The sequence below is a fragment of the Vulpes lagopus genome, chromosome 14 (genome assembly GCF_018345385.1).
Source record: "Vulpes lagopus strain Blue_001 chromosome 14, ASM1834538v1, whole genome shotgun sequence".
Classification (NCBI taxonomy): Eukaryota; Metazoa; Chordata; class Mammalia; order Carnivora; family Canidae; genus Vulpes; species Vulpes lagopus.
Genome location: NC_054837.1, coordinates 21,009,408 through 21,030,508, shown reverse-complemented (window position 1 = coordinate 21,030,508; position 21,101 = coordinate 21,009,408). Strand labels below are relative to the sequence as shown.

Below are 21,101 nucleotides of genomic sequence, written 5' to 3'. Positions count from 1 at the left end.
GGTGAGATATAGAGTAACAATTACCATGGGGACTACATTAAATAAATCTAAAGAGAAGATATCTCTCTGAGGAAGTAATTTTGAGTTGATAGCTGAGAAATAAGAAGGAACAGCCATGTGGTAGTCCAGGGGAACAGCATCCCAGGTAGAGGGAACAGCCAAAGGAATGGCTTGGTTGAGAATTCAGTAGCTCTAGTTCTTTGGTTTATTCTCACTTGGTTAACCAACCAAAATGGGAGAGAAGGCACTATTTCATCTTTATGTATTTAGATACTAACCAAAGACTTTGTACCTGGCACTGTGCCAGGTGCTGATACAAAGATGAGCAGGAATGGTCCTCTTTCTCAGAGTCTGCAGTCCAATGAGGGAGACAGATAACAGAATCAGTATGGCTCCATGAGAAGTGAGAGCATCCCAGATAATGAGTTCATATTCTGAGAAAGTCAAGCAGATGATTAATACTTTTGCTGCATTATGACGTGAGCAACTATTCTTGAAACTATGCATAATAAAATTGCTTGTATTTCTCTGTTGCCCTGCCTGCTTAGAATATCTGGATTTTTGGTGACATATTTGCACAAAGGGATATTGGGTCTGAGGTACTGCATAATGACTCTTTTTGGGGAAATAGCTTCCTAATAAAAACTAACATGTATAGCACACTTAGATTCACCTGGTTTGACTTGCAATTTTATAGTGTTCACAACGTCCCTAATGGGACTCCTGTTATCCACTTTTTTCAGATGAAGGAACTGGAGTTCAGTGAGGTAAAAGAACTTTCCTGAGATCATTCAACTCAAATGTTACAATTTCCCATCTCTGTCTGAATTTGGAGTCTCAGTTCTTGTCCGTACCTCTCCCTTTAATTGCTTAGTGATGCAATTGCTATCCTCATCCTAGTTGCCAGAGTAGACCCCTCTCTCTTCTTCCCCATCTCAAATATCCACTTGGGTTGTCTAAACCAGCCAGATCTACCTGCTTCTCCCTCCAGGGCCCCTGCAGTTGGAAAAGTGGAAAAGAGAGGGTTTCTTGTTTGCACACTTGGGGAAAAGGGGATGGGATAGCATCCAGACTGGCCCTTACTGGGCTGTCCCCACTGGCTGTCTATACTCAGGTCCAGTCTCCAGCGGACCCCTGCGCAGTGCCTGAAGGGTGGGGCCCAAAGCTTAGCGCCTTGTTCCCTGCCCACCTGTTGGGGAAGAGAAATTATTGGGCCTCAGTGTCCAAAGTCTGCTTACAATTAGGGATTGGACCAGGAAAAGCAAATTGTTAGGCGAAAGGAAGTAGTAAGTCTGTAGCCACCTGCATAGAGTTGGGTTGCCTTCTTACACTTAACGTTTTCAAACTCAGCGGCTTGAAAAGATGAGCTGGTCGTGTCCGGACCGCAGGCTAGCCCGTTTGCAACTTAAAGGGCTTTCGCTCTCCCCAGCCCCGGGCCTCCTTTTATTTCGGACTTAGAGTGGGTCTGTGCGTGCGCCCGTCTGATGGTCTCTGGGTGTGTCCTTCAAAGAGCGCCTTTCCCTTGTTTCTGGGGCCGGCTGGCACCCTCTCCTCCCCGCCGCCTCCCCTCATTCCCTTGTTCCCTCCCTCCCTCCTGTGCGGAGGCTCTTGGCCCAGGTCCCTCGGCCCGGGCGGGTGCAAGCGGAGGACGCAGGAGAAGTGAGGTCACGTCTCCCTTGAGCCCCGCGCCGCCGGCTTTTCAGCGCCTCGCGGCGAGCGGGCTGCCAGAGCTCCGGCCCGCGCCGACCGTGCGCTCCTCCGCCTGCCTGCGCCGCCGGCCTCGCCCATGTCTCAGTACGAGCCCAGCTCGGACTTCAAGAGGGCTTTGGACAGCAGTCCGGAGGCCAACACCGAGGATGACAAGACCGAGGAAGACGTGCCCATGCCCAAGAACTACTTGTGGCTCGCCATCGTCTCGTGTTTTTGCCCCGCGTACCCCATCAACATCGTGGCTTTTGTCTTCTCCATCATGGTGAGTGAATTAGGGCCTAGAGTAGCCAGGGAGGGAAGACCTGGGAGGCGTTGCCGGCGCTGGGCATGGGCACCCAGCGCGCTTTCCGCTGCTCCCTTACGCACTGCCCCGCGCACCCCGGGTTCTCGGTGCTTTCGCCGCCTCCTCACTTTTCTCGAGCTCTGAGAACTCTGCGGCTAACCACCAGCGCCGCCTCCGCGCTGCCTGCGGCGCTCAGAGCCCTGATCCAGCCTCCCCCCGGCCGGCTTTCCACCTCCTTCCAGCACCCAAGGTGCGCAATGTTCAACACGAGCAGTTCTTCCGTGGACTCCCCAGCTTCTTTCCCCGCCTGCCTCCTCTGACATTTGTGGGCACTGGTCCGGTTCTTCTCCACCTGTTTTTCTAGAACCTCAAAGTGCGCCGCCTTTGGAGGCAAAAGCACGCCCCATTCTCTGAGTTCTACGGCCCCTTTCCTGCTGCGCGCGGGGCGTCCCCTCTCCGGCGCGTGGCACTTTTACCATACAGTCTGTGCTGAGCCTGGGCGCCGCCCCGGCCACTTTCTGGGGGTCCCCAAGCGACTCCCGAAACCCTCTCCTTGACTCTGGTCCTATGGTTTCTTAAGCATCCCCTCTCCAGGGCAACAGCTTCTTTCTACGCCAGCTCGCTCGCCACGGCACGCTCCAGCACCCCTTTGGCCCCCTCTTTCCAGTGCGCTGGCTCGCTCTCCAGGGCTTTCTTGGGCGTCCCCTGTGCCCCTCTCACCAGCAATGAGTGCCCTTGCCTCTCTTTTACTCTTTTCTGCCCCAGCATGTCGTAGTTCTTCCCTGATTTGCTGCGCGCGGACCCTATCTCCGCCGCTCTCGGCGATCCCCAAGGGCTCCCCAAGGCTCAGCTCCGCCGCTCCGTCCCGCGCCCAGGGCGCTCTCGGTGGTGCACTGGGGACACCGCGCGCCCTTTGCGCGTCCGCCTCCAGAACCGTGGCCTCTCTGGAGTAGAGGTTGCCGATGTTCCGGTCTCCCCTCCCGGAGCTTGGCTCTGCGGCCCCCTTCTGTCCCGGTAGGAACTCCCGGGCGAACCCCACCAGGAGGGCGGCAAGCGCTCGCAGGCCTTCACCTTATTGACTGGAGCAGCTGGCCCGTGGGGGCGGGGGGCGGGGGGCGGCCGGGTGAGGTTCCGACCCGCACTGTCCCGGGACAACCCTTGCAGTGATCTCCCTCCCCGCGGGCCCACCCCGGGCAGCTAGGTGACCAAACTCCCCAGTCACAGCCAGAGAAAGCCTGATTCAGGTCAGGGAAGATCCAGTGTCTCCGCCCCCTTGCCCCATTCAAGTCCGCCCACACTGGCCCACAGATGGCATCATATTCGCTTCCTGGGTACACACAAAGACCTCAATTGCACATGCAACCCTGTTTGCTCTCGGCACCAACATTCAAGCGTGCCGCTGCTTACGTTCCCAGTGCTTGGGTTCAAACCCTAGTTCGGACCAGAGATCAGCTGTATGATCTCTGGAAATCACTGCATAGCTCTGAACTTCAGCCTTTTTGTCTGTAAAATGGAAATAATCCTAGCCATAATTTCTTGAGGTTGTTGTATTAATGAGATGTTTGTAAAATGCTTGAAACAGTGTTCAGCATGATGTTATTATTAGATCTTTACTCAAATGTCACTTCCTGAGGCCTTCTGTGATCACTCTTCAAAATCAAAATCCCCACAAGCTCTATGCCCCCTTTCCTTGCTGTTTTCTGTCCAGAGCACTCCTCTCCATCTGATACATTGTTTCATTTATTATTATGCTTACCGTCTGTGTCCCCTCTTTAGGGCATAAGCCCTATGAGGGTAGGAGTATTTGTCTGTATTCTTTGTTGCTGTTATCTTCAGCACCTAGGAGAGAATCTGGCAGGTGGTAGATGCTCCACAAACACATGAAATGAACGCATGTATGAATGAATGAATGAATGAATGGTATCAATGGATCATGATATCTGCTTCACTCCTGCTGCCATTTCCCCCCATCCTGGAGCCAGGAAAACTGTGGTATCAGGTTCCTTAGGACCAGCCAGCCAGTTTCCTCTCTTCCTTCCTCACCAGAGATATCCGGTATTGGGTTTTCTGCAGCGAAACCGGGAAGGATGCTGCAGCCAAATTCTCCAGGCAGCAGCAGACATTCTGGCTGGAATGGGTGCCCACACTCTATCCTGATTTATTAATGAATCAGCAGCCAGTTCACCCCTTTCCCAGTGCCAATTATAAAACTGCCTGCAAAGGCTTTTTCCTTCATTGATCTGAGATGAGCTAACACTCCAGCTGGTGGTGACAGGTTGGATACTAATGATGCCACTTGGTGTGTCCTGGGGGATAAGACTGGTACATGCTTTGAATGGAAACCTTTTTTTCTGACCCTCTCGTCCCCATTTCCTCCTTCAAGACTTTTCCAATAGTTTTCAGCAAGACACCACTCTCACGTCAGAACACAGACACTGGACTTGGAGAGGTGACTATGTGCAAGTTTCATATCTTCTTAAAGCCTTGGTTTCTTCATCTAGAAAATGGGAATGTGAAAATTGTTTTAGGTGGAGCAAATCTGTTATAAGGATGGAACAGGATAAAGCATGCCCAGCTCCCAGTATTGTGCTAGGTATGTGTAATAATTGTTGAGCAGATGGATAGGTTTGGAGCCTGGAAACAACAAATGTCACATATGAAAACCAATAGAACATCAAATGAGTGAAATCCAAATTCTAAAGTTTCCCACACCCTCCTCATCACATAGCTTCTAAAGTGCTTTCCCATTGAAACCATGCAGATCTGGGCTTGACAAATTTCATGATAAAGACTCCAAAATCCAAAGAATAAAGAAGAGGAATGGTGTGTAGCAAAAAGGAGGTGGATCAACTCTGCTAGCTGTGTGCTTTGCCTACGGTGTCTTGTGGGGTCTGGTTTTTTTTTTTTTAAGTCTGACTTACCTATAATTTGTGGTAAAGTGAGGATTGGTACATGGCTTGTCGTATTGGAACTTCAGTGGACCAAGCATTGCCAGTGGCAGAAACATGGAAATCTTTGCTTCTCTGTGTATCGAAAGTGCACTTAACCTGTACTCAACTTTAGGGATACATATCTCAAGAACTTCTCCCCAGACTGGGCCTCTTCTAGCCCATATCACATATTCATGGGAATCTGAAAATGGCACCCCTTCTCCATGCAGATGCAGCCCTACACCAGGGCACATGGCTTAGAAAGTAGAGCCTAGGCTGGCTTTCAAGCCTCATTCCCCCATGCTCCCATCCATCCTTGGTTATCTCTGTTTATTTCACCTGAAAGGAACTCTGTAATTTCCATACACCTTTCACTCCAGAGAAAGAACGTTCATTCAACAAATATTTAATGAGCACCTATTATGTGCCAGGCTCTATCCCAGACATTTAGATACTCCTTTACCTCTAACAAGGGGTAAATAAGATCAACAAGATTTCTGTGTTCTTAGATTTAGAAGAAAAGTTCTAGGCAAATTACAGGAATATTGGCAATTTTAGGTTGGGTTCACCATCTATTGGTTGTGTAGCTGGAATTTGCTACCTGACTCAAGAGACCGAAGGTCAGTCCATGCTGAGCCCCCATTCTTGATGAGGTCATGATACAATTATTTGCACAGCTGAACCAATTTGGTCATTCTAAGTGCAGATACGAAATAGCCAATGACTTTGGATTGGGTGATTTATAAGCCTTCTTTCATCAGAATTTCTTCACCTTCACACTTATAGAACCTGTCTAGACACCAACCACTGAGGTTCAAATCCTTTTCTGCCATTTGCTATGTTTGTAATTTCATGCCACTGACTCAGTCTTTCTGAGACTTGGTTTTTCAACCCTGTAAAATGGGGGTTGTGATAGTACCTACTCAAGTGCTGCTATGAAGATTAGATAATAAAAGTTAAATGTTTTTATCTCATTGCCTAGGACTAGCTAGAACTCAGTAAGTATTGATGGTGATGATGGTGATGGTGATGATGATGATGATGATGATGTGTATATTTTAGGGATACAAGTGATTGACTTTTCCAGTGGCAGTTTGTCTCTTTTGATTAAGACCAGAAAATTCAATTAAGAACAAAAGCAATGACGAGAAAATATGTCACTGGAATAAATAATTGTTGTAGCCTAAAAGTAAATATTAATGCTAAATTGGGATGCATACAAATAAACAAGAAAGACTTTTGGTTCAGCATGTAATATTGAATAAGACTTTTTCTCTACTCTTCCGAAACCACTGAAAATGACAGTAAGTGAAACTAAAAAAGTACAAACACCCAAGGACAAATTAGGAGAACAGGTAAAGAGATGAGAGAGGTGACAAAATCTTGGAACATGGAAAGCAGCTAGTTGAGCATTGACCAACTTTACACAGTAGATAGTACTGAAAACTGAATCCTGCAGAAGGAGCCAACAAGAATAAAATCTATTTACCCTGAGCAACTCTAGAAAGGCTTAGAAATTAGAGGTACCAACTGAAGATATCACTTTTGAAGGTAGAAGCAAAGAGTAGGGCTGAAGAGTGGAGGAATCTTTGACAGTCCATTTAGGAAATCATAAAGAGGGATCCCTGGGTGGCTCAGAGGTTTAGTGCCTGCCTTTGGCCCAGGGTGTGATCCTGGAGACCCCGGATCGAGTCCCACATCAGGCTAAGTGCATGGAGCCTGCTTCTCCCTCTGGCTGTGTCTCTGCCTCTCTCTCTCCCTATCATGAATGAATAAATAAAATCTTTAAAAAAAAAAAAGAAATCATAAAGATCATCCACCAGCCCAGGCAGTAGATACCTGACAGAAAATGGAAGATCTGCTCTCTGGTTAGATTAAACAGAATGGCTCTAGGCACGGCTGAGGGTAAAGTTAAGGCATCACTGAATGAGAAAGTCTCTAGCCCCTGTCCCTACTTTGTACCTCTACCCTGGCATCCAAGCAAGAGATTGGAGAATTTTCTCACCAAAAGAAAAAAACCTACAAACATGTAGAAGTTCTCCAGAGAAATGATGAAAGCCCCACCTAATCATAAGTGGCTGCCCATCTGTTGACATGCCCCATCCTCATACGCAAAACTTCCAAGAAGTTTTTCAGTGTCTCACTTTGAATATGAACAAGCAGACATTGGAGCAATTCTTCTGAATTAAGAGACCTGTGATTTAAAGAAGAAATGAAGTGTATGGAAATAAATAATGCAAAATCAGAAGAAAATTTAAGGATAGATGATGAACATCCTGAGGGAAATATGAAACTATGTGGTGTCCACAAAACAAGAACAAATTGGGGAAAAAAATAATTAGACAAGCAAAACAGAGGACTTGGGAATTAAAATATGAGAGTAGATTAAAAAAACAGTAGAAGGGCTAGAAGTCAAAGTTGAAGGAATCTCAAGGAAGTAATACAAAAATAAAAAAGATGGAAAATGTGGAAGCAACTCAAATATCCATCAACACATAAATAGATAAATAAAATATGGCATATACATACAATGGAATATTATTCAGCCTTTCAAAGAAAGGAAATTCTGATGCATGCTACAACATACCCTTGAAGACATTATGCTAAGTTAAAGAAGCCAGCCACAAAAGGACAAATATTGTAAGATTCCACTTATATGAAGTACCTGGAGTAGTCACATCCATAGAAAAAGGAGATAGTGTTTGTTAGCAGCTGGAGACAGAGGGGAATGTGGAGTTGTTTAATGGGTATAAAGTCTCAATTTGGGAATATGGGAAAGTTCTGGAGATAGATGGTGGTGATAGTTGTGCAACAATGTGAATGTACTTACTGTCACCAAACTGTATCCTTAAAAAATAGTTAATTTTACGTTACATATATTTTATCACAATATAAAAATGAGGAAGGAAATTCCCCCCCCCAAAAAAATGAAAGTCATCAAGAAAATATAAGAAAATTTGATAATCATTCCCAGAAATCCAATATTTAATCAGAAAGTTAAAAAAAAGACAAAATTCAAGAGAGGAAATTATCAATAAATAATACAGGAATAAAATGTCTAGAACTGAGTATCTGAGTTTCCAAATTGCAAGCATCCCTTGATACCCAATAAAATGAATGAAATTATATGGGTACCAAAGTACATCATGGTGAAATTTCAGGTATTTAAGGGTAAAATTTCTCTCCAATCCTACAAATTTGTAAGAAAAAAAAAAACATGCCACGTATGCATTCATAATGGCTTTGGAATTCTTAGTAATGCTGAAAGTCAAACAGTGGAACAATGACTTCAAAATCCAAAAGGAAAATTATTTCCAACCTCGATTTAGACCCATCCAAACAACCAAAGAAGAGAAAAGAATAAAGACATTTTCAGACATTCAAGAAAATCCCTCCCCCAAAAACTCCAAACAACAATGCAACAAACAATTACCTGCCATACATCTTTTCTCGGAAAGCTATGGGATGATGTGCTCCCCCAAAACAAAGCAGTAAACCAAGAAAGAGAAAGACTTAGGATCCAGCAAAAAGAGATCCAAACAGAAAAGAGACAAAGAGAAATCCTCAAAACAAGGCAATGGGTCTCAAAAACCCACAGAGGATGGAGTTGATAATGGATGGGTAGTCTAAAAGCCATTGTTAAAATCCCATTATCCAGTCATGGGTTGGCACAGTAAGCTATAGCCCTGCCCTGCACCTGACCACACCTGCTCCAGAAGACAAAGGCTGTGGTCAAAAAGAAAGTAAATACCCACAGGATGAAAGACAAACCAAACTGATTGTTCTTTCCATCTGATCCAGGCTCCACCAGGGACTGCTCATCCATCAAAGCTATGTTTCAAGTGGCCTTCAATTAAGTTTAGAGGGGGAGTTTTTTGGGTTTTTTGGGATTTTGCGTGTGTGTGTGTGTGTGTGTGTGTGTGTGTGTGTGTGACCAAGGCAGAACTTGGAAATAATAGGTCTCAGTCCAGGCAGCTGACCCAGGAGATATAACACTGCTCACAAGTTGGAGCTCTAAATATTTGTAACTCACTGGGTCTCTCAATGTGACTTCTCTCAACCCTCTCTAGTTTTTTCCACATGATTTTCAGCTGAGAAAGGGGGTATTAATATTCTGGACCCTTGTGATTTCTTTTGAATTCCTGCACATGAAGCTCTGAAGAGCATTAAAATGGTTCCAGATGATAAAGACCTTACCTGAAGTGTGTCACTGTTAGGAATTTCTGTTCTACATACCCACAGCTTTTCTAAATATGCGTGTCATCCAAACAGTCCCAGCTTTGTTGGCTAATATGTGGCAGAGGGTGGCCACTGACATCTGTTACTTGTGAATCTAGAATTTAAACTGCTGTCGGGGCACCTGGGTGGCTCAATCAGTTAGGTATTTACCTTCAGCTTAGGTCATGATCCCAGGGTCCTGGGATCAAGACCCTTGTCGGGCTCCCTGCTTGCTGGGGAGCCTATTTCTCCCTCTTCCTTTACTGCCACTCCCTCTGCTTGTGATCTCTCTCTCCTTCTCTCAAATGAATAAATGAAATAAAATTAAAAGATAAACTGCTGTTGGAGTCCTTTTAGTCCTAGGTATGGACTACATCTACCTCAAGATGTTAATCTGTGTGTTCCTATAAAAGGAAGTTTCAGGTTTCTATTTAAATTCCAGTTAGTTAAGGCACAGGTGTAGAATTTAGTGATTCAACACTTCCATACAACACCTGGGGCTCATCACAAGTGCCCTCCTTAATCCCCATCACCTATTTCACCCATCCCTCCAACCTCCCTCCTGGTAACTTCCAGTTTGTTCTCTATTGGTTTGCCTCTCTGAAAGAATATACATTTTATTTTATTTTATTTATTTATTTATTTTCTAAGAGAGAGAAAGAGAGAAAGCAAGTGTGCACAAGCATGGGGTGAGGGGAAAAGGAAGAGGGAGAAAGAATCTTAAGCAGGCTCCATGCTCAGTGCCTGAGCACAGACAGAGCCCAAAACGGGCTGGATCTCATGACCGTGGGATCATAACCTGAGCCGAAATTGAGGTTCAGAAGCTTAACGGACAGATCCAGCCAGGTACCCCAGAAAATACATTTTAAATCCTATTTTAGGGGCACCAAGGTGGCTCAGTGGTTGAGCATCTGCCTTTGGCTCAGGTCATGGGTCCTGGAGTCCTGGGACTGAGTCCTGCATTGGGCTCCCCTCGGGGAGCCTGCTCTCCTTCTGCCTGTCTTTACCTCTCTCTGTGTCTCTCACGAATAAATAAATAAAATCTTTAAGAAAAATACCATTTTAACTTACTGATAAAATGATATAATGGCTGTGTCATTATATGGGAAATAAAGATAAAACAAGATTGGCTGCTAATAGTGAAGCTGGGCTATGGGAACATGTGGATTCATCATATAATTTTGTTGATTTTTTCATGTTTAAAAAATTCCATTACAGTTTAAAAAAAAAGTCCAGCCAGAACCTGTCTCTCAAAGTCATCAAACACTGCCCAGATAACAACAGCAGCTATTTAATGAGTTGGCAAAATGGGGCCATGGTTGAGGAGCAGTTTGCCATTAATTAATAAGCAAATTATTTCTCACTTATAATGTATGAATTTTAATGATGACTTTGGAGGAAACCTGCAAATAATCACCAAGGGGAGACCAGGTAGGAGGACTCACTTCCTAGAACAGTTCTTCACAAACTTTAACCACTTGAGGATCTTTTTAAATGCCAATTTCACACCTCTTTCAAAATTCAGCTGGAAAATCAGTGAGGCCTTTCTTGATTGCCCTCTCTTCCTCACCCTGGCTTGTGCCCATTATACGCTGAACAGATTTCCCTCACAGCACTTTTACTTCTTCACATCAAGTTGTGTGAACCACTTGATACGGCATTGTTGGCACCAACACCTAGTGCAATGCTGAGCACATGATCCATAAGTAACATATGTTTGATGAATGAATGAATAGCCACAGAGGCCCAGGTTTGTTCCTACCTTTATCTCTGAGGATTCCCCTCCCCTTCTCACCTGAGTTCTGGATTTCTGCCAAAACTCTTTTGAAAAATATCCAGGAGACCCAAGCTAATGCCATGGGTCTCTGAGAGATTGGTCAAGGCTTGGTTCCTGATAATGACTTTCCTGGCTGCTCTGGAGCTCACCAACATCCTCACACCCCAACCCAATGGGTCCATGTTTGGAAATTGGTCTCTCTTCTCAACACACTAGTCCATGGGATGACACTCTTCACTTCAGAGCCACTCATCCAAAAATGTGATGCCTTCAGAGTGTGAACCTGAACATACATAAAAACCTAAGCCAGAGTTTCCAAAATGATGCTTCTCAGACAACTGGTTTTGCCCTATGTTAAAAAGTTTTGCCAGAAAAGGGATGAGGAGGGGGTGATGAAATTAAGAGGTCAAATGCTGGGATCCCTGGGTGGCTCATCAGTTTAGCGCCTGCCTTTGGCCCAGGGCATGATTCTGGAGTCCTGGTATCAAGTCGTACATCGGGCTCCCTGCATGGAGCCTGCTTCTCCCTCTGCCTGTGTCTCTACCTCTCTCTCTCTCTCTCTGTCTCTCATGAATAAATAAATAAAATCTTTAAAAAAAAAAAAAAGAAGTCAAATGCTAAGTAAGGTAAGCAAAAGTAAACTGTTTCCTTTCCTTTGGGGTTTCTCAGAACCTTTGGCCAAACACTGTGCCTTATGGCTCTTCAGTGGAACAATAATACAGAGAGCATTTACTAAGCATGTTCAGCCTTTGATCCTAAGGCTAATACACCACAAAGCACACTCTGGTTAATACTGTTCATAACGATCATGGTCCTCACTCTTAATGGATTGAGCCATGGTTGACATGGAAGTAAGGCCAGGTGCTCCATCCCTAACATTCTTGCCTTATAGACCAACCTCTCCCCACTTTTTTTCCAACAGAAGTATTTTTAATGGGTCTCCCTGGCCAAACTTTTGCTGCTGTTCTGCCTCCTTCATTCTCTTTTTCTATAGGTGAAATTCAGAAATTCATCTTTCTGTTTACTTTTTATAGTATATGTTCTATTCTGCCAAACTGAAGGAGACTTTTTATATTTAACTCCCTCTTCTGATAACTCCATTTGTTCTTTGTTCTGGACAATTTGGATAGTGTGGTATTACCATTATCAACATTGTCACCATCAACATCATCTTCTTCTCAAAGCATTTTCATATGGACACAATTTCACTTTTTCCTCGCAAAACCCCCAGCAAGGTATTCAGGAAAGTTGTTTGCCCCATTTATCCATGAGGAAGCGAGGCTCGGAAAGGTGACACTGAGCAATGTATAAAATTGTTGAATCACTATATTGTACACCTGAAATTAATATAACACTTTTTATTAATTATACTAGAATTTTTTTAAAAAAATATAAGAAAGGTGACACTTGTGGACAAAATCAAACACGATAGTGCTTGCCCCCATGGAGTTCACAGTCTAGCCTCCTGTAGGGTTATGATCAAGTGGCTATCCCTCACCCTTTAATAGGAATACAGCTTCAATGTCCTGAAAGCTTTCTCTTTTAATAGACGTGCCCCAACAATAGAAGAAGCATCATGTAATACTCTCAATCAAGCCTGACAGAAGTCCTCTCTAGCTTTCTGGTTTTAATGATAGACTGGCAAAAGGACAATTTTCACTTGTCCTTGAAGATATTTATGGAGAGAAATGACCCAGATGTATAAGGAGATAGATATGAATGAATGAATGAATGAATGAATGAATGAATAGCAATAGAACAGAAACATGCCTTGTGATCTGCAAGCCCCATCTCTAAATTCCCAGAACTACATTTAGGAAGAGCAAGGATCTTAGGATCAAGCAAAACCTAAATGAAAAATCCCAAAGTCATCTCAAAACCCAGACACTACTTCCTAAGTGCCCACATATATCAAGCTATTTTGATGGAGCCTTGCCATCGAGGAGTTGGGGATCTAAGACAATGCTGATCTATATAAAAAGAGTTCTTACACCTGAACAAAAGTATCTAAGGCTATGTTCAGGCATCAGTGCAAGTCTAGATATATATGTGAGTCTGTGTGTGAGAGAAAGAGACAGAGAGATCAAGACAGAAACAGAGAGGCAGAGAGAGATAACACATGTAGAGAGAGAGAGAGATAACCTCACTTCCCACTGACCAAATATATCCTAGAGATAGGGATGATGAAGAGGAGGATGGCTTTGAAAGAGAGAAGAGTGTTTTGTGTTTTTTTTTTTTTTTAAAGAGAGAGCATGAATAGGGAGCAGGGGCAAAGAAAGAGGGAGAAGCAGACTTCCCACTGAGCAGGGAGCCTGACGTGGGGCTCGAGCCCAGGACCCTGAGATCATGACCTAAGCCAAAGGCAGACGCTTAACTGACTGAGCCACCCAGGTGCCTCAAGAGAAGAGGTGTCTTAAGGAAAAGGCAACAGGTTCTAGAATTAGGATTTCAGGGGATCCCTGGGTGGCTCAGCGGTTTGGCACCTGCCTTTGGCCCAGGGCGTGATCCTGGAGTCCCGGGATCGAGTCCCATGTTGAGCTCCTGGCATGGAGCCTGCTTCTCCCTCCTCCTGTGTCTCTGCCTCTCTCTCTCTCTCTCTGTAATTGCAACTCAGTACATCAAACAATAGCAAACAAAAACTCAAAATACCATACTGTTTTCCATAGCAAAGCCTGCTTTTTTGTTCTCTCAACCACACTGAGAGCACCTGATCCTCCTGAGGTACGTTCATCATGCTTTTGAAGGACATGTGGCTCATAATATCTCCTTAAGCAACACTATCTCCTAGGTTATCTACCAACAAAAAGAAATGGACTCTGAAGAAAATGTTCCAATATTTCAACATCCCATGAGCCCCTAAAAAAGTCCCTTCGACACTGGTGCTTGATTGTGACCAAGTCCAAAACCCATTTTCAACCAGAAGGAAAACAGAAGAGGCAGGAGGTGGGCATGGCAAATAGACATCTGTATGGCCAAAGACAGAGAAAGCCTGGGTCACCAGCCTTTTCTTCCAATTATGGCACCCGTGGCCTCTACTACCATGGTAGGAAGCTAGTTGGGGGGCACTTAGCTCTGAGCTTCAAAGAGAAGGGCTGAGAAAAGGAATTCAGATAAGGGAAGAAAGTGTTAAGCCAACACAAAAAAACATCACTTGAGTATGCCTGGTTCTCTCAAAGAAGATGCCACAGCACTTGGGAAACCATTGGCCACTTTTCAAGGGTAGGAAGTAAGGAGGGGGGTTCTCACATTCATTCACTCATTCAACAATTTTTGAACACTTACTATGTGTCAGACAATATGGTGACCCTTTATATCGCTGACATTTGGGGCATTTGTGAGCTGGCTGGTTCTCTAACTAGAAGAGGCCTACATGTTGGATCAGTGAATTAACCTCTCTTCTTCCCCTCAAGATTTCTGAACTAGTTAAGAAATAAGACACAGAGGGGCAGCCCTGGTGGCTCAGTGGTTTAGCGCCGCCTTCAGCCCAGGGCATGATCCTGGAGTCCAGGATCGAGTCCCACATCAGGCTCCCTGCATGGAGCCTGCTTCTCCCTCTGCCTGTGTCTCTGCCTCTCTCTCTCTCTCTGTGTGTGTCTCTCATGAATAAATAAATAAAATCCTGAAAGAAAGAAAGAAAGAAAGAAAGAAAGAAAGAAAGAAAGAAAGAGAAAGAAGACAGAAGACACAGGAAACAAACAGATCATCTGTTTGTTTCCACAGCCAAAGGGATCCACTCTGCCCCCAAACTAGGTGGACTAACCCAACGCTTCGTGGGCAGCACAGGACAACCACAGCCTTCCCCTGCTTGTTGAATGAGACAGTCAAGGTTTTGGCTCTCTAGAAACTTGTCTTAGTGGGAGAAGACAGACCATCCACAGGTTAGCACATAAACAAGATCATTTCATAGAGTGGTAGGTGCTGTGAAGAAAATAAACAGGGGAAGTATGAGAAAGAAGGACTACTGGGGGCAGGTGGTAGAGAAGAGATTCTACTTTAGAAAGGATGGTTGGCAAAGGCTGAAGGATGAAAACAAGCCAGTCATGGGAAGATCTGGCCAGAGCCAGGAAATGCAAAGCCCCTGGGGTAGAATAAGTGTAGTGTAATCCAGGGACACATAGGATGCTATCTATGTCATCTACTTAAAATGGACCTAACTCCCCCAGGAAGGAATCCCAGAATAGGCCACAAAATAGAGAGCTAGGGCTTCTGTTATCCAGTGGGGTATCACACAAGAGCTCTTCACAGATCATTACTTTGTCCTGGCCCCAAGCCAAACAGTTCCCACATTTAGGACCAATTCTTGTTTTACTTTTACTTTAACCTTCATTCCAACTAGAACAATCACTCAGAACTGATTTGGTCACTGAAGAAGCAATATCCATTTTTGCCTGGGTCCCAGTTTCTCTCTCTCTCTCTCTCTCTCTCTCTCTCTCTCTCTCTCTATATATATATATATATATATATATATATATATATATATATATAACCTGTGAGTGCAAATACAACTGACATTAATAAATAGTAGCCCAGGCTTCACTGGTTCTTGGCCCTCCCTGCTAAGTCAACTCCTGTAAAATTCCTCTCTATATTTCAAGATGTGTTTCCCATGCACTAATACAAAGCCATAATGCACTATTAACACCCGCAGAGCCTGGCTGTTGCTTCTAGTGGACACTGGGGTAACCATCAAATATCCCCGGGGCTGCTTCTAAGCCCTGGCATCATCTCTTGCCTGAGACTGTCAACTTCTCTGGCCTCGGCCATTGATCTACTGGAGTCCTCAAGGTGCGTCACCAGGCCTTGCTTCTTTAAAAAAAAAAAAAAAGTATGCAACTCAAGTGATTGTTAGTATATTCACAAGGTTGTGCCATCATTACCAGTATTTAATTTCCATCACCCTAGAAAGAAATTCCATACCCATTAGTAATCATTTGTCATGCCTCTTTTCCCAGCCCCTGGCAATCACTTATCTACTTTCCATATCTATGGATTTGCCCATTCTAGACATTTCATATAAATGGAATCATACATTATATGATCTTTTTATGTCTGGCTTCTTTCACTTAGCATAATGTTTTCAAGGTTCATCCATGTTCACGCATGGGTCAGTACCTCTTTTTTTTTTTTTTTTTTTTTTTATTTTATTTTTTTTTAATTTTTTATTTATTTATGATAGTCACAGAGAGAGAGAGAGGCAGAGACACAGGCGGAGGGAGAAGCAGGCTCCATGCACTGGGAGCCTCATGTGGGATTCGATCCCGGGTCTCCAGGATCGCGCCCTGGGCCAAAGGCAGGCACCAAACCGCTGCGCCACCCAGGGATCCCAGTACCTCTTTTTTTAAAGCTAAATAATACTCCATCATATGAAAAGACCACATTTTATTTTTCCATTCACTTGTTGAGCATTTGGGTTGATTCCATTTTTTGGCTGTCATCAGTAATGCTCCATGAACGTTCAGAGACAAGTTCTTGTGTGTTTATATTTTCACTTTTCTTGGGTATATGCTTAGGAGTGGAATTGCTGAGTCACACTGTAACTCTGTGTTAACTTTTTTAGTAACTGCCAGACTGTTTCCAAAGCAGGTATACTGTTTTACAGTTTTATGCAGGGTTCCTGTGTTTCCACCTCCTCAATGAAACTTGTCTTTTTTTTTTAAATATTCTTTAAAGATTCTTTTAAAGATTCTTATTTTGGAAAGAAAGAGTGTGTGCAAGCAGGGGAGAGGGGCAAGCAGACTTCCCGCTGAGTGCAGAGCTTGATGGAGGGCTCACCCCAGGACCCTGAGATCATGACTTGAGCCAAAATCGAGAGTCCTATGCTTAACCAACTAAGCCCCCCAGGCATCCCTTATCTGTCTTTTTTATTCTAGCCATCTTAGTGGGGATCTTGTGGGTTTTGTTTTGTTTTGTTGTTGTTTTTTTTTTTTTTGATCTTGTGGTTTAAATTTGCAACTCCTTAATGACTAATGATATTGAGCATCTTCTCATGTGCTTATTGGCCACTTGTATATCTTGTTTGGAGAAATGTGTATTCAGATCCTTTGTCATTTATATTGAGTTGTTTGTCTTTTTGTTGTTGAGTTGTAAGATATCTATATATTCTAGATATAAGTCCCTTATATGATATGTAATCAGCAAATACCATATCCTCTGTAGTAGGCTTTCTGGCCCTTGTTTCTTTCACTTGCTTTGTGACCCTTGTTGAGGGGTCTATGTGTTGCAGAGTTTCCAATGAAACAACTCTTTTTTTTTTTTTTTTTTTTTGCTTGTAGCCTCTCTTCCTTCAGCCCCCAATAAGAACTGGCAACAGAGTCAAAGGCAGATACTAATGGTTCAGACTCTGCACTCAACTCAAGTTTGAATCGGTTTTCCCACCTATACAATGGGAACTTTAATGCAGATCTCTCTGCATTGTTTTCAAGATTAAGTGAGGTAATGCTGGGCCCTTCATGTGCATTACCTCAATTAAGGTTCACAAACTGCCTGTGCTATAGACATTATTACCCTCATTTCACAAATGAGGAAAACAGACTCAGAGCCATCCCTACAAGGCCACATTTTTCTTTGAGGCCAGCTACTATCATATTAAAGATCCAAATGTCTATTGCATAATACTGTCTGTAATAAAATGAGTCATTGCATAATTCCCATACACATAGACAAGTATTGGGGTGGTCGGTTCCATTTAAGTGAAAAACTGTTGGTGACTCTGGCTTATGAAGTTAAAGTGGCTGAAATTCCTTCCTGAGCTCTTGACCTCAAGCCAAAAATTCCTTATTCTGGTCATCCACATGGCAAACCCGTGTCTGCCATTCTAAGGCAAAAGCCCATCCTTCAGAACTCTGACAAAGAAGTTAGATGACTAGGTTTACTCTTTGTTCTGCCAGTACAAAAAGGACTGGTCACCTTGGTAGGAAAACTAAGTTGGCCAACTGCTTCATTTCAGTGTTTATTTGCATTGCTTGTGTTATTGGTTTGCTTTTCCATCAATTCAACGTCATCTATAGGAACTAAAGGGAGACTAAGTAAATCAGACCCTCCATCAGGCCCTGGAAAGAGGGTAATGAGTAAAAAGAGACATGGCGCCCACCTTCATGGAGTTACAGTCAGGTCATGGAGTCAAACACTCAGTGAGTCAGTAAGCAACAGAATAAAATAACTGAGTTGCATCAAGAGGATGCCATGAAGGAAACAGCCCAAGACTGAGTCAGCACATAGGTCAGGGGATTGACTGAAGATGGGGTGACCTGAGAAAGTAGACATGAAAGCTGAGACCGGAAGAATGACCAGGCACCGGTCACATAAGACATCAAGAGAGGAAGGCTCCCAGCAAAGGAAATGACCAAGACAAAGACCAGGGGGCCAAAAAAGAGGGAGGCAGGGAGCCGGAAAGAAGGCTCCAAATGAGGCTGGAGAGGCAGGCAGAGGTCAGACCCTGCAGGGCTTGAAAGGCCACAATTAAGAACATGGGTCTCTTTCTAAGGGCAATGGGGAGCCACGGACAGGTTTCCAGCCAAGGCCACTCAGGGCTCCCATCCCATCCCCTCCCCTCATACAAGTGACTTATGCTTTCTGATGGCATTATCAGACATCATGAGCTTTCCAGAAAAGCTTGACACTGTGGTATCCCTGGCTGCTAAGGCTTTACTTGACACTGTGGTGTCACTGGCTGCTAAGGCTTTACTGCTTACCTGTCCTAGGTAACAGAAATGTTCCTTCTGCGCCCTACACAGCGGGAAGAGGACTTTTAGTTCTTACCCAGGTCTTTTTTTTTTCTTAACAATAGATGTAATCCTAAGGAAGGGCAACTGAGCAAGGGCAATGTGGAGCATACCAAAATATATTTAATAGCTCATTTGTTTTCATATTCATCAATCAGCATATGGCATAATAATAATATTGATGTAATAGCTACTGGCGCTATTTTGCAAACGCTGCTCAAAGCACTTTACGCGTATTAACTCATTTAATCTATAATGACCAGGAAACCAAAATATAAAACAACAGCAACAACAACTGACAATGTCTTCCATTGTTATTATTTTGTGTTTAGGGGCTAATTTTGTTTGAGGATGAATGTGGGATTTCTGAGCACGTTTGGTGGCAGACAAGAACAAAGAAAATGCACAACTTTCCGACAGAAAGATCAATAGCACAGATTAGAGACATGTTTGCCCTATTTTTAATATCAGTGGCCAAGTATTTATGAAGCTGGGTTATCAACACTGTATTAAAGCTAGCTCTTAGGTTCTTGTGGACATAATGATGGTGTTATTGCTAAGAGCTTTGTCAATCAACTTATTATCATTTGCTAACGTTTGTAGCCCCCTTAAAAAGTTGCCTTTGAAAGCAGACACATTATTTGCTTCCCTGTACCTGAGTCTCGGGTTTTCTCACTGGATACAATTTTATACCACATGATAGTCATGGTAAAGATTCAGTTATATGATGGTGTGAATGGTTATTCCAGGATCTGGCATAGAATAGGTACCTCATGAATATTAACTATTATTTTGCCATAATTCATTATAATTATAACTAACATAGCTCCTGCTTTACCTCCAGCCTCTTCTCATCTCTCTCTCTCTCTCTCTCTCTCCTCTCTTCCTTCTTCACTCCTACATTTCCTCCTCAGTTTTAAGTACCTTCAATAAGAAAATTATTTCCTATCCCCAGACCTTTGCACATGCTGTTTTTCCCTCCAGCCTTCCTCTTCCTCCCCGCCCCCACTCTTTGCAGGTCTGGTGCCTTCTCCTCACGTGTCAGTCTACCTGCCCCCATCTCAGTGAGAGTTCTCTCCCTGTATCCCATTTTTCTTGCCTTAATAATTTTTTCTGTAATCATCTTGTTTATTTTTTTTAATCTTTTTTTTTTAAATATTTATTTATTTATGATAGTCACAGAGAGAGAGAGAGAGAGGCAGAGACACAGGCAGAGGGAGAAGCAGGCTCCATGCACCGGGAGCCCTACGTGGGATTCGATCCCGGGTCTCCAGGATCGCGCCCTGGGCCAAAGGCAGGCGCCAAACCGCTGCGCCACCCAGGGATCCCAATCATCTTGTTTATTAGCATGTTTTTTTTATTTTCAGTCTTCACCAGAATGTAAGCTCCATGATGTTGGGGAGCATTGTCTGGTGCATAGTTGGTGCTCAACAAATAATTTTTGGATGGATGGATGGATGGATGGATGGATGTCCATCTAGGACAATAGCTCTTGCCTCTTCTTAAAATAAACTACAAAGCTTACAAAAATGTACTAATGCTGGAATCCCAGCGCCAGAGATCTTGATTTGACTGCTCTTGGAGGGCGCTTGGGTATAGGAATTTGTAAAGTCCCTCCAGCTAATTCTAAGGTCAGCTGGGGCTGGGAACCACCAACATAGGGGAACATAAAAAGTATAACTTGGAAGAGTTGCATCTCAGGCCTGAACCTGGTAGCCACTCCTCAGGTGATGCTGTCTTATCTGGTATCGTGTGGGATGTGACAAGAGTTCTGCTCTAAGACCAGAATGAAAGGACAAAGTACTTTCCATATTTTTCTGGCTTAGGAAAGTGGTGCAGCTTTACCATTTGATGTACAGTGTCACAAATTTCTAGAACATTGGATCCCCTGGTATTCAACTCCAGTTAGCAACATTTATGGAATTATACTGAGTCTCTCCTTCTTGGAAATGTGGATGCTGGGAGATTTCTGCACCTCTGACATGAAGCAAGGAGTCCTGGCTGCATAGCCTCATGACACACAGTCGTGCTGCTCCCTGCTGCAGGTTGGGCTTAACTTTTTTTTTTTTGAGGTTCAGCATAGAAACAGTCACCCTCATTTCTGGTTCCTGACCAACTTTCCTTCTGCGGGTATTTGAGTATCATATGTCCATCCAGGGAGGAGATGTATAAATAAGCTTGAAATAACTTGATGCAGTGACCATGACATCATTAGTATTCACTACAGGAGAAAAGAACTTGCTCCATTTCTGTCAAACTGTGACCTTTGCTGGCTCAAAACCAGGTGACCAAGACCTGGATGCTCTCCTTAGGTTTTGTAATGACTCTAACATTTTGCTGGCATAAGCCCAAGCTTGGAGAAAAGAGAAAAGGCACTCCTAGGGACTTGTTTGAGTGCCTTACAAAATGTGTGATAAGGCCTCATTTGTGCTACATATTGAGAAAGGTTCATTTGCCTCACA

The 21,101-nt window shown here is 43.8% G+C and overlaps 1 protein-coding gene across 1 annotated transcript in view; it reads left to right on the top strand.

Moving 5' to 3' along the window:
• The first annotated feature begins 1,683 nt into the window (after positions 1-1,683).
• Positions 1,684-21,101, top strand: part of TMEM233 (transmembrane protein 233) — a 36,129-nt gene continuing 16,711 nt past the window's right edge. The window contains exon 1 of the mRNA XM_041728464.1: positions 1,684-1,972. Coding sequence (XP_041584398.1) covers positions 1,787-1,972 — 186 coding nt within the window. The 5' untranslated portion in view covers positions 1,684-1,786. The remainder of the gene's footprint in view (positions 1,973-21,101) is intronic.